Genomic DNA, 17,681 nt, shown 5'->3' on the forward strand with positions numbered 1-17,681 from the left:
TCTACTTCCGGCCTTGGAACACCAACAACGACGAAATCGGCGAGGTCGTAGGACTCCAGAACGGATTCCATCATCACCTTCCATATGCCGTAGCTGCTCCCATCCAACTGACGGTCCACCGGGAACGTGGGGAGTGTCGGGATCTTCACATGTCTCTCAGCCATCTCAAACAGATCTGCCATAGCGGGGATGTACTCTGAAAAGGGTGGGTGGGTGGGAACAAAGAAGAACTAAAACCTGCAAGTGGCTGTCCAGCAAATCAGCCCGCCTTCCTCTTGCTTCTCCTCTTCCCGATCAGCCCAAAACAGTCCACCAATCAGCCACAAAAATAGTCCCCCTCTTGCTCACACAAATCCCAAGACCTATCTAGAGCCTAGGGCTCTGATACCATGTCAGAATACGTAGCGGAGATGATGACCAAATCTGGGAACACGAGCAAAAACGCAGGCAGAAAAACAGCACGAGAGAGAGAGAGATGTAGGCGTGTAACTCTGCTCTATATACACAAGAAGATCCCGAGGAATGATACAAATAAGGTATGGGGGCTGGGGTCCTATATATACCTCCCTGGGAGTGCAGTCGGCTAGCAGATAAAGTGCCCACGACGACTGCTGAATAAGTCCCACGCCTACATAAATGCAGTCGGCCAGCAAACAGATGCCCACGACTGATGAAAACCAGTCGGCCAGCAGCCCTGAAGCCCACGAGTGATGAGCATCCAGTCGGCAAGCACTGGGGTGCTCCTGGCATCATCTGGCAGCCCTCCCAAACCTCAGAAAAATGGGAAAAAATAGGGGAAAAATACGGAGAGTGGGGAAAAATGGGAAAACACCTAAGGGCGGGCACACCCACAACAAAGGCCCTGGTGTATACAAATAGATAGGAGATGACTTCTAACAAACTGCTTCTCATTGGAACCCTCAAAAGAAATAGAGTCAATCTGCTCCAACTCTGTACCAAGAGTAGCCAAATGCTGTATAAAAGCATCCTCTGAAAAGGTCGGCATTGCAAGATGTAAAGACTCTATAGAAAAGATGGGGTCCATCTGCTCAAACTCCATGACATGAGTTGCCCAATGTTGTACATAAGTACACACCACTGAGGTGGGCATCGCAAGATGAAAGGACTCCACATCCCCCTCTGAAAAAAAATATCGTCGGACTGATATAAGCCCAACCTGATTCTGATCCAAATCCAAAAAACTTTGGAAGTACCACTGTGCCCCAGGCACGGTTAGCAACCACAGATCCAAAGCATCCCACTTGGTCAAAAAAACCATCCTCCAAAACAACAAACCTGCAGAACTAGCAGGGAGAGGGGCATCCTCAGAAGCATCACAAAGAGATGCACAGATAGACTCCTCACAATGAGGAAGGGAAGCAAGAATATAAACTGCAGTGGTAACAAAGTCCTCAAAAATATCACAGATAGCAGAAGACTGTTCCAAAAGAAGAACAAGATCCCAAGAATCAACAACAAATAATGGATCCATGTGAAAGGATCACACCACAAGGGCAAAAACACCCTCCTTGTTCTGCAAATACTGCACAAGCTCAAACAAAGTAAACTTTGCTCAGGATCTCTGAAAAGATCACTGATCTCCTCCAACAAACTGGAAACTCCTGTCACAGAAGAAAGTCTCCACAGATACAAAACAGCTCCCGAAACTGATCCTCGAGTGAAGTAGCTGGAGATAGGCCCCCCTTGAGTGTAGAAACTCCTATGGGAAGTAAAACACAGTCAAAACACTGCTATCCAGCAAAAATAGCACTCCACCGCCAACAGAAGGCAAGGAACATGTAGAAACCGGGAAACCGTGTAGGCCAAGAACAAAACACAGGTATAGATGCTCCAAAATCAGCAAAACGCTGACTGAAATCTGAAATTCAGAATCCTCCTCAAGTACCAAACTATCTCCAAAGCCACAATCCAAACAAGAAACCCCCTCTGCAAGTGATTTGTGTCCACTGGAGAAGAAAACGCAACCAAGCAAGGGCTACAAACCTAAAAATTCAGGTCACCCAGTGTCCACACCTCCTATGAGGAAAAATGCTGAAGAGAAGGTACCTTCGGGTCCAATAGAAGAAGCCCAAGTGAAGGTAGAGCTACCAGCAAGATCGGTTCAGAAAAACGCAGCAACCATGGCTGCAAATCTGAAAACGTAGAGGTATAAGGAGCTGTAGAATGGTCTGAATATGGAAATGCTGAAGCCTCAAATCAAGAACTACTGCAGAGAACAATCAAGGGGGGGGGAGGGATGGCACAAGATAACCAGAAGGTTCAGGCAAAAGGGAGCCCAAAGAGCTCCAAGATCAGGGCTAGGGAAAGCAAGCCCAAACAGGCCAAAAACGCAGCCTGTTTGGGTCAGCTATGTTGCTGTTTAGACCTGAAAAAAAAAAAGCCTGAGAACCCCTGGAAGGTGACACCAAGAAGGGCAGGTATGCTGTCCAGAAAAAACGCCCCTGTCAAGCTGCCTACAGGCTGCAAACTAAGGCCCTGAAGAGAAGAAATTGCAGCCCACTGAAGTGGTGATGAATCAGCCCTTGAAAATCTGAAACGCAAGCTTCAACTGGTGAAAAAGCGCAGATCTGTCCATGGGTAGAAAAACGCAGATCTGAAGTGGTAGAGGAGGGAGCATCCAACGCTAAAAATCACCGGCGCTCTGATACCATGATAGAATGTGCAGCGGAAGAAGGGAAAGTGGAAACACAAGCAAGAGAGTGGGAGAGAGAGATGGAGAGGAAACACGGGTGAGAACCTGCTCTCAATATCATCATCAAAAGGAATACATGTCCCGAGCAAGAGGGGAGAACCTCGTAAGTGAGGGACTGCAGCTAGACAAGCTAGACAAGCAATGCTAAGCAGTGAAATATGAGGGAGGCATGCCAACTATATATACCTCCACATGAAGGCAGCCGACTGGAGCTAAAATACCTACATGACTGGGAAAATATCCAGGACTCCATAAAATGGGGAAAAATATATATGAGGGGTGACCAGCCCCTGTGACTAACATGGTCAGCCCTAGAGGCTACAATAGGACACCAAATAGGAAGCCAGCAAGTAGGGGATGATGTCTGACATTACGCACGGGAATGAAATGAGCCTATTTACTGTGCCTGCATATGATAGTCCAAATGCCATCATTCCCCGTTTGTGTCCTCGGAAGATCAAATATAAAATCCATGGCAATGCTCTCCCATGGTCTATTTAGAATAGGTAAAGGCTGAAGTAGCCCTGGTGTCTTCTTACAGTCAAACTTCACCTTCTAACATATGATGCATTGCCTGACAAAAGCATCAACGTCTCTTCTCAAGGTCGGCCAATAAAAGAAAGCCTCAACTGCCTTTACCATGGCCTCAATGCCCCTATGACCTACATATGGTGGAGCATGACTTTCAATCATAACCTTGAGTCGTAGCTGCCTGGTAACACACATTCTACCCTACATCAACAAGAAGCTGTCCCTAAGAGTATAATGATCATGCCGCTGACCCTTAGACATCTGATCATAGACCCTGCCAAAATCCTCATCCTGGGCATACTGCTCTTCCATCTCATCAAGCTCATGATGATAAGCAAGTGAAACTGCTGAGACCTGTGACTTGCGTGACAAAGCATCTGCCACAACATTCTTTTTGTCTTCCACATGACCAATCTGAAAGTGGAACATAGACAAAAGTTGGCCCATCTCATATGCTTCTCAGAAAGTTTAGTTTGCGTAAGGAAATAACGCAAGGTCTAATGATCTGTCTACACAGTGAAATCAGCCCCAAGCAAATAGTGTTTCCATGTAGAAAGAGTATGAATTACAACCAACATCTCTTTCTCATAGACCTGTAAATGCTTCTCGGCATTCTGTAATATACAACTCTCATAGACTATCACGTCCTTCCTGCATGAGAACTGTCCCAATGCTGTTCCCACATGCATCACACTGGACAACAAAAGCCTTTCGGAGATCCGGTAGTACCAATACGGAATCCGAAGTAAGCTTTTTCTTAAGCTTTTTAAAGGCTACAATTTTCCGATCAGCCCATCGAAACGGAGTTCCCTTCTTTGTTAAGGCATGAAGGGGCAAAGCAATCTCAGCAAAATACTGTATGTACTGCCTGTAATAGGAACACAATCCCAAAAAGTTACGTACATCATGCACGGTATTCAAATCTGACGTACCATACCTCTTGTACCGGTTGATTGTCTTTTTGTACCAGCTATTTGGGGAGCTCTAATAGCTATACCACATTTTGTACTGGTCGTACCACTTATATCGCTCTACATATCAGCTGTACCAGTCCATTTGTAGTTGCTGAAGCTACAGTACCAACCCAAGTACCGGCTGTACTTGTTGTTTGGACTATACCATTCTTTGTACAGCTCTATGTACTGAATGTTTATTGGAGTTGCACAAAAGGTACCAGCAGTGTTACGAATAGTCTTTTCTGATGATTAATGGATAAGTTTACGATGCCCATTGTATAAATTCATCTGTACTTGGATAAATCTTGTCATCTCCAAATAGGGAGATACACAAAGCTTGTAACTGATTAAATACTTCTTTGGTAATACAAATAACAAGGGGGGCGGTTGGCCCATTCTGACCCCACTAGTTATGCAATATTTCTTTTAAACATTGTGTGGAATTTGGTTGTAGCCATGTAAACCGGCCTTGGCCTTTAGACAAACCCAAAGGGCAGTCAAAACACACTTGCACACAACACACTTCAACACCTAGAAAAGGAAAACAAACAGGGGGAGCTAGAGTGCTCCTGCAAATAGTACACGAACACAAATTGGCCCCAAAACGCGATGGCGCCCCTTGCAATATTTCTTTAATTGATTATAAGAGCTTTGATTACAATAAGGCTGGAAACTCAACCGTCACAGTAGAACTCCTGAAGCCTGCAAAGACCTTGCATCATGGCTTCTCGTTCACTCGGCATCCACAAACAATTCCAGCTATTGTTCACATGAAAAGACTCTTTCACATTGGGTCCTGCATACATAAGCTTTCTCCCATGATCAAGGATGCCACAACCATCCATAGCCTCTCACCCTATGAACAGCATCACGCCCTAACACATTCAGTGCTCTTGCTTCACAACAAAGACTCCAAACTGTACTGTTTTCCAAAAGAGAAGTGCACAGCATACCATATAGTCGACACACCTCTACCATCCTTCTCTGCCTTCCCCAACCCCTATCCAATCAGCAGCAAGGTTGTACAAAACATGTGTCCATTCCTATAACCACTGCCTGCATGTGACCTATCTGCTGGAGAAACCAAAAAAAACATGTTTCCTCGAGAAACCTATAACATGTTTCCACCTGAAACCCTTAGGCTTGTTTCCCCTTGAAACATTTGCCCTGTTTCCACACAGAACCATACAAAGCACCATTCAAATACAGTGCCAACAACGGCATACATCAAGTGACCTGTTTCCCCATTAAACATCTGGAAACATAGATATGCCCACAACTGCAAGTCCCTCTGTTCATTTCAAGCGGGAAGAAAACAATCTGCTCCATGAACATGCACCCATGCGAGCTTGCATCACTTCCATGCAAAGAAACACATCAAAATGACCCTGTACTTGCAGCCGGAAACCAATGCACACAGCTGTACTTGCAGCCAACCAAAACAGCCCATAAACAATCTCAAAACAGTCCCAGCTGTGCACCTCCTTCAGCCCGCCTCCTTCCAATAGAGAGACCTGTTCAGCCCTGTGCCTCCCCTTCTGCAACGGCCTGCAGACCTGTCAGCTGTGCGCCTCCTGCAGCCAGCCCAACAGTAGCCAATAGGGGGAGTAAGTGCTACAGCTCTCCTGCAGTTCTGCTGTAGCCGACCTCTTTCCAAAAGCATGGACAACCCCTGTGCGCCTGCTGTCCAGCCCGCCCACGTTCCAAGAAGAGAGAAAGAAAGCGCATGTGTTGCAGCTGCCCAACTTTTGTGTTGCTGCCCGACCAGACCGCCAGCCTTCCCACAAGCAAAAGCTCCTATGCGTGTACTGCAGCCAGCCCTTCCCAGAGAGAGAAAAGCACACACACTTAAGCTGCAGCCCGACTCTCTCTCCAAAAGAAGCATAGGTGCCCAATAATAGCTTAGGGGCCATGATTCCTTTCAATAAAAGGATTGGTTTTAAAACCTTTAAATCCTTTGTCCCCCCCTTCCACATGGGGTTATGAAAAAGGGACCTTTTAAATGTCTAGAGTCACCTTGACCCCAAAAGCTGTACCAATCTGTCTATGAAGTTATTGCCCCAAACTGATGCCATTCGCACTGTCCACCATGTTTCCGTGCACACTTGCATAATGTCAAGAGAAAAACACAAGGTCGTAACATACCCCCCTCTTGAAATATGGCAAGCGTCCTCGATTGCACTCAATGGCACAGTAAGGCATCCGTCCAACAGAGATGTCTCATATAACAAAAGCAATCGCCCTCAAGTGCATCTGGGTGATGAAACAATCATCCTGCACAATATGGGTATGCCCTCGCGCCAAAGTGACAAGAGACTCTTGCTTGTTCCATTAGAACCTGCAACAAAAGTCTAAAACCAAATGGAAACACATAACCATGCATCATTGCACATATGACACACATATGCATTCGCAAGCAACATGCTCCTCAAGATGCTTTACCCACTCTAAGGTAACAGTCTAAGGATTGCTTGCAAGCCTTACACCCATGGCTATCCCGCAGGACCCACAACTGGTGATACATCATGAGCATATGAAAGCACTCAATGCATTCAAGCAATACATCCTTTTGTACTTCCCACATATGTCCCTCATGATGCTTTACCCACTCCTCGTATGGACATCCCGCAGGACCCACAACTAGTGGTACACCATGAACATAGTAAAGTGCTTGATGTATCATACCAACATACATGCCTCACACGACACAATCCGGAGTATACTCAATGTATTCTCAAGGGTACCAGGATCCAATGGCACCAAAATACAATAATACCTCAGAAAGTGTACAAATACCTGCACAAGTAGAGTTCGATCCATATATCCATGAACCAAACCAACTCTAGGACTGCTCGCAAGACTTATGCCCTCCATAGAGTCTCGAAGTGTTAGCTCAGGTTGCCGCAAACTTTGAGCTCAACCAAACCATGCCATTCCAAAGGAGACCAGCTCCACAAAATAGCATCCATCCAATATGCAATTGACCAACTCTATGGTCAAGAAGAGCCAGAACCATATGACAAAGATCAATGTCCCAATCTTCCTCAGTCATACATTAGGTCCAAAGGCAAAAACCATTTCTATTAACCATAGGTGTAGACAAAGTTATCCATAGTTGCAGTTATAGTTCATGGTACGGCTGATTGTGAACCATACCCAACTTTACCATCTCATGTGACTAGTACACAATATCATAGAAGTCCCATAAGCAGATGTATTGTCAGCTATCAATGCCTTCGGGTGAGACAAAAGCTACACCAAGCAACTTCTAGATGACATGCGAGCCTCTCTGTAACAAGAAACCATACCCAACTTTACCATCTCATGTGACTAGTACACAATATCATAGAAGTCCCATAAGTAGATATACTGTCAGCTATCAATGCCTTTGGGTGAGACAAAAGCTGCACCAAGCGACTTCTAGATGACAAGCGAGCCTCTCTGTAACAAGGAAGCGGAGGTGCTACCCCCCTCTTGAGCATCAGGCAATGCTCCAAACCTATGCTCTGCTGAACCTCAATGAGCCGTAGCAAGAGTTGGCTCCAACTCAAAGGCGTCAAGATAAAGCTGCAATACCTCAGGTGAATCTGCTAAGTCACCCTCCTCCATCCACTTCGTATCCATCGGTGAATAGTTCTTGAACTTCACAAGATAGAGACGGGAAACTTTACCTTATACCTTTATTTCCTTGTGTATCAGTATCTACTCGGGAATAAGAACCTCATCAAGTTCCTCCGCTTTAAGCTGAGCCTCATCTGATACATCCTCAGGCACCCAAAACCTGCTTGCACTGCATCCAAGTGGTAAGCACAAGTCCCTGATAACGCATAGTAGACCATCACTGCAAAACATAGAAAGAAACTGCCTTCCGAACCCATGAAGCCTCCGTGAAGATACTACCGGTGACAAACTGTCGAAAGCCATAGCCTTCAACCCATCTTTTGCTCCATAACACTTCGACTGCTTCTTGTTTCTAGCCGGCTACTTCTTGTCCTTGGTATCTTTTCTCCTTAGCTTCATCTTTAACTTTTTCTTTTCACCTCATAAAGGCAAAGACACACAGTCTGCACTACCTCCTGCACTTACTTTTCACTTTCCACATGTTGAAGCTTTTCATGTAACTCTCATGAGACAACCACGAGCTCGCCCCCTTAGGAAAGTTGGCGATTGTCCCGGCCAGAGCAACCACAGGCTAGCCTCCTTGAGAAAGTCAACGATATCCCAGCAACGGAACCTTGTAAACCGGCCTTGGCCCTCAGACAAACCCAAAGGGCGATGCAAAACAAACTTGCACACAAAACACTTCAACACCTTCGAACACCTAGAAAAGGAAAAAAAATCAAGGAGAGCTAGAGTGCTCCTACAAACAGTACACGAACACCGATAGGCTCCAAAACGCAGTGGCACCCCTTGCAGTATTTCTTTAATTGATTATAAGAGCTTTGATTACAATAAGGCTGGAAACTCAGCTGTCACAGTAGAACTCCTGAAGCCTGCAAAGACCCTGCATCATGGCTTCTTGTTCACTCGGCATCCACAAACAATTCCAGCTATTGTTCACATCAAAAGACTCTTTCACATTGAGTCTTGCATACAAAAGCTTTCTTCCATGATCAAGGCTGCCACAAGCATCCATAGCCTCTTACCCTATGAACAACATCACACCCTAACACATCCAATGCTCCTTCTTCCCAAAAAAGACTCCAAACTGTTTCCCAAAATAGAACTGCATAGCATATCTTACAGTCGACACACCTCTACCATGCCTCTCTGCCTTCCAAGGGTACTATCCATCTTAGTAATGGATTCCCCGACCCTTGTCCAATCAGGGGCAAGGATGTACAAAAAACATGTGTCCATTCCTGTAACCATTGCTTGCATGTGACCTATCTCCTGGAGAAACCAAAAAAAAACATGTTTCCTCGAGAAACCTACGACTTGTTTCCACCTGAAACGCTTAAGCATGTTTCCCCTTGAAACATTTGTCATGTTTCCACACAGAACCATACAAAGCACCATCCAAATATAGTGCCAACAATAGCATACATCCAATGACCTATTTCCCCATGAAACATTTGGAAACATAGATATGCCCACAACTGCAAGTCCCTATGTTTCTTTCAAGCGGGAAGAAAACAATCTACTCCATGAACATGCACCCATGCGAGCTCGCATCACTTCCATGCCAAGAAATACATCCAAATGACCCTGTACTTGCAGCCGGAAACCCATGCACACAGCTGTACTTGCAGCCAACCAAAACAACCCATAAACAGTCTCAAAACAGTCCCCGCTGTGCGCCTCCTTCAGCCCGCCTCCTTCCAAGAGAGAGAGAGAGAGAGAGACCTGTTCAGCCCTGCACCTCCCCTCCTGCAATGACCTGCAGACCTGTCGGCTGTGCGCCTCCTGCAGCCAGCCCAACAGTAGCCAATAGGGGGAGCAAGTGCTGCAGCTCTCCTGTAGTTCTGTTGTAGCCAATTTCCCTCCAAAAGCATGGACAGCCCCTGTGCGCGCCTGCAGTCCAGCCCGCCCGTGTTCCAAGGAGAGAGAGAGAGAGAGAGAAAGCGCATGTGCTGCAGCTGCCCAACCAGACCGCCAGCCTTCCCACAAGCAAAAGCTCCTGTGCGTGTACTGCAGCCAGCCCTTCCGAGAGAGAGAAAAGCGCACACACCTAAGCTGCAGTCCGACTCTCTCTCCAAAAGAAGCGTGGCCCCCAATAATAGCTTAGGGGCCACGATTCCTTTCAAAAAAAGGATTGGTTTTAAAACCTTTAAATCCTTTGTCCCCCCCTTCCACATGGGGTTATGAAAAAGGGACCTTGTAAATGTATAGAGTCACCTTTGACCCCAAAAGCTGTACCAATCTGTCCATGAAGCTATTGCCCCAAACTGATGCCATTCGCACTATCCACCATGTTCCCGTGCACACTTGCATAATGTCAAGAGAAAAACACACGGTCGTAACAGGCCATCATTAAAATGTGTAATTACATTAATAGTAGAGTGTGCAAGCCCTCTGCTCCCATCACAGACATGCTGTTTTGCCATGTCTAAGGCAAAATGTTGATGCCTTTACTCCTCTGCTGAAGTGGACTGCTGTTGTCTTGGACGTTTGATGCCCTCTGGATGCTCCTCCTGCTGCCTGTGGACCTGCTCTCTAGCTACGAGTCAGATGATGAAGTGAGGTGGTCATGGACCTAAATGTAGGGCACAAATACACCCCTTCTTCTGCAGGCCTGCTCGGCCAGCCCACCACCAGCAATATCTACTGCCTGACCTGCACATCTGCTGCCCAACCTACCGGCCACCTTCTCGCCGATCTGCCTGGCCACCTCCTGCGCTGTCCATCCTGCCCAGATGGGCCCAAATCTGCCCTGTACAGCTGCATCTTGTTTTCCCCTGATCTTCCCTAAAATTTGGTGCCCAACACTTGACCTAATAAGCTGCCAACATCTTTATAAACATCAACTCCAAGTAGGTTACAAACCTGTGCGAGGTTCATGGACAGAAAATTGCCTGGACCTACCCAAGACTACCCTGATGACAATCAGCCTGTCATGTCCCTTGGCTAGGGCTCGTAACGGGGTACAGTGCTCATTGCTAACCCAAAACTTGGACATAATCATGTCAGCATGTCCACATGGCACCCAAGTGCATGGTGCACAAGACACTTTGGCATTTCAAGTATGCGTCTCTCAATTTAACATCTTGTCCATCATTGTTAAGAGCTCTGCTCCAAAAACTGTATTTACTTTATCAAACTGTTTTATTCCCACTTCTTAATTTCCTTCCCAATAACTCAACTCACGCCACACATGGAACCCATTCCCCATAGCTCTTACCATTCACCCACACCACACATACAACCTCATTATACCCTCTCACTAGCCTACATAGAGAAGCAAAGGTTTTACCAAATAAGATACGTCTTGCAGGTTTTCCTCATCAACATGACACTATCTACATTCTTGAGAACCAAGAGAAAACCTTACTTCCAATAACACAATCAGCCCCCATTGCTTGAGCCGGCAGAAGCCACATGCAAGGCCTGCAGCTTTCTCGTCAATGACAAAAATGACAGCAAAATTCCCTCATTATCAAGAGCTACAATGCACATAGAAAAACAACGATACCCGATATCCATGAGAGTCTGAACATTCCAAACGAGCCCCATTCTGTAGCAGCAGCTCTGCAACCTGAATTGAGCCACGGACAGCTGTCCAATGCAGAGCGGTCTGTCCAGTATGATCACAGGCATTCACATCTGCTCCGTGCTGTCAAAGTAAAACGAAAAAAAGATAATTAGGGCATGAAGGATTAGCAGTTATTATGTTTGAGAAGATTTACATTCATAAGGTAGCATGAATAAGGAAATTAACATCAGAGTTATTAGAAAAGTTAAGAGATTAAGATCCAAGAAGTTAGCATAATCGAGGACTTGACACCAACAGTAGCAAACATTGAAAAGATTAACACCAACGAGTTGGTATATAGGAAGATTGGCATCCGAGTTGAGTATAATTAACAAAAATGAGCTGAGCAATCTTGCCTCGATGATGTATTGGGCGGCAGCAACACGATTGTTAAGGGCGCTCCACTGCAGGGCATGGTAGCCCCCGCCGTCGGGCTGGGAAACAGAGCAGCCCTCCTGTTCGACGAGACGGTGGAGCTTCTCCAGATCGCCGTAGGCCGCTGCTGTGTACACGTCGTTGCGCAGCACCTCCTCCTGCTCCCCCCTCGCGACGGGGCCGTCGCTGACGCCGTCCCGACCCTGTTGATTGGAGATAACCTCAACGAGAGGTTCTATCTCCGACGCCATGAAATCCTTTCTTCGATCTCCTAGGAGCTTCCGTTGAAGGTCACAAAAAGAGAAGAGAGAGAGTGCGCGTGTCTATGAGAACGAAAGAAAGATTTAATTTTATTTTATTTATTTATTTTTTCGAGTCAAGGGCCATCTACAGAAGTCGACCGCTGAGCATCGGATGCATCCCAACCCCAAGTGATTTGTTGTCACGACGGGGGTTGAACTCGGGTTCTTATGAGAGACTTCAACGCCTTATCCAATGACTAGTGACTCCCGAACAAGAAAGATATATTAAGCATCTACTAAAGCAAAATGTAAACATAATGGTATTTAGGCCCGTTACACATACCCCACCACCCATGTATGGGCATGGGAGATTGCCTGCCCATGAATTATGGGCGGTGGATACCCCCACCACATTAGCATGGGCAGGCAAGGGTATGGCAATGTGTAATGATTTTCTAAATTAGGGAGTGTATAGTGTTAATATCATTTTTTCCTCATCATAACAACCTTCAAGTTTGAAAATTGTTTCTTCATTAATTTCTCTTGAAAAATGTAAGTGCATCAATTTCTCACATTATTTTTCTCAAAAATTGGAGCTCTCTCTCTCTCCCTGCACACACACATGGACCACTTGTGCAGAGGCACGACTCAAGATTAGATGGTGTGCTTATTATGTCTTCAAAAATAAATGCTACAAACTAATGTCTAGTGCTAGAAGCTCAAAAAACACCTTTTGATACCAATGTTACACCCTTCAGTAGACGTGTCGGGGTGTGGTATCTCGGCATCCATGTGGAATGGCATTGAAAAGATCCTCAAACTCTTTCTCGCTAGTTTCTTGGGGGTTAAGGTATCTACACTCTTCTCCATCTTACCCTCAAATATGAGTACTAGGCGCCTTGAGATTCTGAACATGGTGAGAGACACATAGTATCTGACCAAAGTCACTCAAATGCCATGAGACTGTCTTCGCTTATTTGTGTTAAAGGATACAAGCACGAAGCCCCTATGCATCGAGAACAAAGGCAAACAGATGTCTAGAACAAAAGATATAGAGTTGTTTGTGTTGTGTATAAAAGTGCACTCTTAGAACATATTTTTAGTTTATGGTCATTAGGAAAATAAAAGCAAAAGCGTTAGATGTTTTTATGAAGATGTATATAAGGGTATCAACCCATCCATATTACACAAGTCCAATTATGTGCTTCCGTCCATCTTATTGAACATTGGTATAAGATGCGGTGGAGATTCTTGTGAAGAGGCGTAAGAGATTGGCAGCCTGGTACGTGGGCCAAACGCGGGTAAAGCGCAAAGATTTGGTGGATGGCCGGTGTAAATCCTTTCTTGTGGACTTGTAGAGCACGCATGAAGCGCTGGCATTTTTTTAAGTGTGTTATACACAGTGCTTTGCAGGCAACTGCTTGTGCAACAAACCATACCAGGGGTATATTCAACGTTTAAAAAACAGCTAGGCTTGGCCATCAACGCAGATGTACAGGGGAAATAATTATTCTTTAGTTATTTTTAAAATAATATAAAGCTATTTTGGCTTTTTTTTTAAACAAAAGTAGGTCAGCCTACTTTAGAAAGCAAGGAAAAGCGCAAGTAGGCAAATAGTTGTTTTTTAGGAGCTTCATAAGTCCATTTTCAACACGGTTTAAACTGATAATTCCATCTATCCTTGTCAAACCTCTCTCATCTACCCTATCAACACTATTGAAAAGCACAATTATCAAGCTTAGAGATTAAAGATCAATTGAAGCTTGGAGATTCAAGATCAATTGAAGCTTGGAGATTCAAGATCAAGATATTCGTTGAGTCATCAAGCTCGTGAGACTCAATAGAGTTTACAAAGGCATTATGAAACTAATGTCAAAGCATGAAAATCGAAGGAGAAAAAGCTAATGAGTATTATTTCTTAGACAATGAGTCAAGCAATGATTCCATGTTGTGAATCGACCTATTGATTTGTGGGACATAAGTATGTTTGAAAGTGTGTCAAAATCTTGTAAGATACAATCAAAGGAGAGTTGCACACAATTGAGAAGAAGAACCTAACAATGTTTGATTATGTTGCAAAAATCAGAGGTATATGTGATCAATTAATTAGCCATGATTTGTGAGCCAGTTCAAGACAAAGAGATGGTAGAGATATGCATTAGAGGTCTTAGAAGAGGCCTCAAGATGTTCGGAATATCTATTTTGTCTTGAGATCGATTTTGTCGAACTTTGAGGAACTTGTTGCCATATATATAGGCAGTGATGTGTGTGAACACACATAGGACCGCCGGGGTACTTTTTTCCTCCTTTTAGGAGGTTTTTTCCCCTGGCTTGTATATACGCCCATTATTCTAGGGCTAACTTATCTTTGTACATTAACACAATCTAATACAATGTGTGTTGTGTGCATTCTTGCTTCTTCTTCTCCAAGCTTTGTGTGCTTTCCTGCAACCCTAATTCCAACAATTGGTATCAGAGCAGGCATCGGCTCCCAGGGCTATGCCACTAGCACCCTCCGACTCATGTTCTCCGATTGAGGTGAGCTTTCACGAGCGCTTGTAGGTCCCTATACTCTGCAAATAAACCCTTAGGCCTTTGCGTTCTCAGAAATTGCATCTGAGGTCGTTTCGGGTTCCGTTTTTGCATTACAAGTTCTGTACAGGTGTTTTCGTCATTTTGTGTAGAAATTTTGACAGTGCAGTTTTTTACAAAACATGCATATGTATTCTATTGTGGACCGTGCTACATAGCACGAGTTGTTTTCTGTTCAGTCTTTGCTTCATTACAGGTAGCTTTTGCATCAGTTTCAGTCAATGGCCATGGCTGATAACAGCAATGATGTATTTCGCATGTTGTCTGCTAATGACAAATTGGATGGAGACAGCAACTACCCACTTTGGGCATACATGATGCAGCATGTTTTGGTTACAAAAGGAGTGTGGAACATTGTGCAGGGTATGGATGTACGTCCAGGCTTTGTGGATGTAGGATCTGTTGAGGATGTTGCAGGTTCTAGCAGCTCTACTGTTGCTGCTGTTTTACCCACTCTGCTAAACAAGCTCGTTGGGATGGTAAAGATACACAGGCTCATGCCTTGATTGCACTTTCTGTCAAACGTAACATCACTCCACTCCACATATTCGTTCAGCTAAAACAGCAAAACAGGCATGGGATATTCTAGCTGGTTTATATGTAGGTCGTAAAACGAGGCAAAAATCTCTTACCTGCATAAAGAGATAGAATCGAAGATTATGCAGGAAGATGATGACATGAATGTTTTTCTTGCAGAGATTAAAGATCTCAAGGAATAGTTGATTTCTGCAGGTGAGATTATTCCTGATCATTCTCTTGTGCAGGTTGTTCTTGATGCTTTACCTGAGTCATATCAGACTTTTGCTTCCACGTGGAGACTTGTTACTGAGGACAGACTTGATGTTGTCAAGTATGATACTTTAGTCAACAAGCTCTTGTAAGAAGCGCAATCCATGCAAAACAGGGCTAGGCAGCGTGCAGTTGATCAGGCATTTGTTGTTGCGCAGCAGAGAAGAAGTGGTAAGGCAGGCCCTTCCACTGTTTCTTCTTCTATTAGTAGGTCTGCAACTTCTTCTCCTTCCACAGGTAGCAACAATAGGTTTGAGAAGGCTCTTGATAAAGGCAAGAAAAAAATCAGGTGCAACTATTGTAAGGCAACTGATCATGTCATTAAGAATTGTCCTAAGCTAAAGGCTAAAGAGGCAAAGAAGAAAGAGTCAAATGCAGCCACAATAGCGGATGCTTCTACAAATGGAGATTCTGCAAATGTTGTGCAGGATACAGAATGGGCGTTTAGCGTGTATTGCTAGTATGACCCATCTGTACATGATGCATGTTTGGCAGTTTCTGTTGACTCTGATGTATGGTATTTTGATAGTGGTGCTACAAAGCACATTACCTCGCATCGTGATATATGGTATTTTGGCAGTTTCTGTTGACTCTGATGTATGGTATTTTGACAGTGGCTACAAAGCACATTACCTCGCATCGTGATATGTTCACTTGTCTTGAGGCTGTCCCTAATGGGAATACTGTCACATGTGCCAATAATGCTTCTCACCCAGTGAAGGGCGTTGGTAAAATTATGCTTATTGCTACAAATGGCAGCGCTTTCACACTTTGAGATGCTTTGTATGTGCCAGGGATAAAGAAGAATCTATTGTCTGTCTCTACACTTGCTAGACTTGGACTTGTAGTCAAATTTGCGGATGACAGATGTATTGTTCATGATTTGACTTCTGGTGATACGATTATTGCATCTGGCACCTTGTTTTGTGGGCTGTATAGGCTCAATTCTTATGACAAGTGTGTGGAAGATTCAGCAAATGCAGTTTCTGATGAAAAGGTAGTTTCAGATGCAAAACTATGGCATGCTCGTTTTGGTCATCTGAACTTTGCTAGTTTGCTGCGTTTGCAGAAATTTGATATGGTTGCTTCATTGCCCCCTCTTGAGGCACCATTAAAACATGTTTGTGAAGGCTGTATTTTGGGCAAAATGCAGCGTTCTGCGTTTCCAAAGGATGGTTCTGTGTGGGCCACTCGCAAATTGCAACTTGTACATAGTGATGTATGTGGGCGTATGCAAACTCCGTCATTTGGTGAACACTTGTACTTCGTGACTTTTATTGATGATTACTCGAGGCATGCATGGGTATATCCACTGAAGGCAAAGTCCGAAGTGTTTTTGTGCTTCAAACAGTTTTGCTTATGGTTGAAAATGTATCCAATTGTACTGTGGGCACCCTCCGTTCTGATCGAGGGGGGAGTACATGTCTAAAGAGTTTGATGCATTTCTGGCTAGTCGTGGGATAAAACACCAATGTACAGTGCCGTATACCCCTCAGCAAAATGGTGTTGCTGAGAGGAAAAACATGTCACTTATGGAGATGGCACAATGATGTATGGTCGAAAGCCAAGCTTTGCCACATGCATTTTGGCTTGAGGCTGTCATGTGTGCTGCATATGTACTCAACAGGTGTCCCACTAAGGCCTTGCAGTCACTTGCGTGTCTTCAGTTGCTTAGCCTATGCTTTAGTGCTTGTGCAACCGTAGAAAATTGGATGATAAGGCTGTCAAATGCATTTTTTGTGGTTACAATGATGAGAGCAAGGGTTGCAGATTGTATCATCCGCAGTCAAAGCGTATCTTGATTAGTCGAGATGTTGTTTTTGTGGAAGATGCTGTGCAGCCTTTGTTATCATGTACCAAAGAGATAGGTGTGAGCTCATGGGATGTATTTGATACGCTGTTGCCTCTGTTTTACAGGTGGGAATTCAAATGTAAGTCCTAATGAGGCAAATATTCAGCCTATGCAGATTTCAAACGACATCATAGATCAGCCTATTTCTGATGCAGATTTACAGGATGTAATTTATGAGGATAGGGCTGAAAATGAGCAAGCTGGAGGTATGCCTAAATGGTTGGTGCAAACCTTGCGTGATAGTAAAATTGATGCACCTATTTCTAGTCGTACTCGTTCAGGTTTTCAGCATGCCTCTTATGCATCAGATTGTTATGCTTTGGCTGTGTCTAGTATGTGTGAAGAGGAGAAACCTCTATCATTTGATGAGGCACAAAAATCAAAAAATTGGTAAGCTGCAATGCAAAGTGAATATGATGCTATAATGAAGAATGGTACA

At 44.5% G+C, this 17,681-nt stretch overlaps 1 protein-coding gene across 2 annotated transcripts in view; it reads right to left on the reverse strand.

Moving 5' to 3' along the window:
* The window catches only part of LOC147641148 (protein S-acyltransferase 24-like), a 57,336-nt gene extending 45,252 nt beyond the window's left edge, over positions 1-12,084 (reverse strand). Inside the window, exons 1-3 of one of the 2 annotated variants that reach the window (XM_086818656.1) lie at positions 11,749-12,062; positions 11,333-11,473; positions 11,192-11,247 (exon numbers count right to left, since the gene is read on the reverse strand). In XM_086818656.1, coding sequence (XP_086674782.1) covers positions 11,192-11,247; positions 11,333-11,357 — 81 coding nt within the window. In that variant the 5' untranslated portion in view covers positions 11,358-11,473; positions 11,749-12,062. Of the gene's footprint in view, positions 1-11,191; positions 11,248-11,332; positions 11,474-11,748 lie in introns of both variants that reach the window. The other variant, XM_086818648.1, reaches the window with a different exon arrangement.
* Between the last annotated feature and the right edge of the window lie 5,597 nt (positions 12,085-17,681).

The sequence above is a fragment of the Cibotium barometz genome, chromosome 2, assembly GCF_041138505.1.
Source record: "Cibotium barometz isolate CiBa-2024 chromosome 2, ASM4113850v1, whole genome shotgun sequence".
NCBI lineage: Eukaryota > Viridiplantae > Streptophyta > Polypodiopsida > Cyatheales > Cibotiaceae > Cibotium > Cibotium barometz.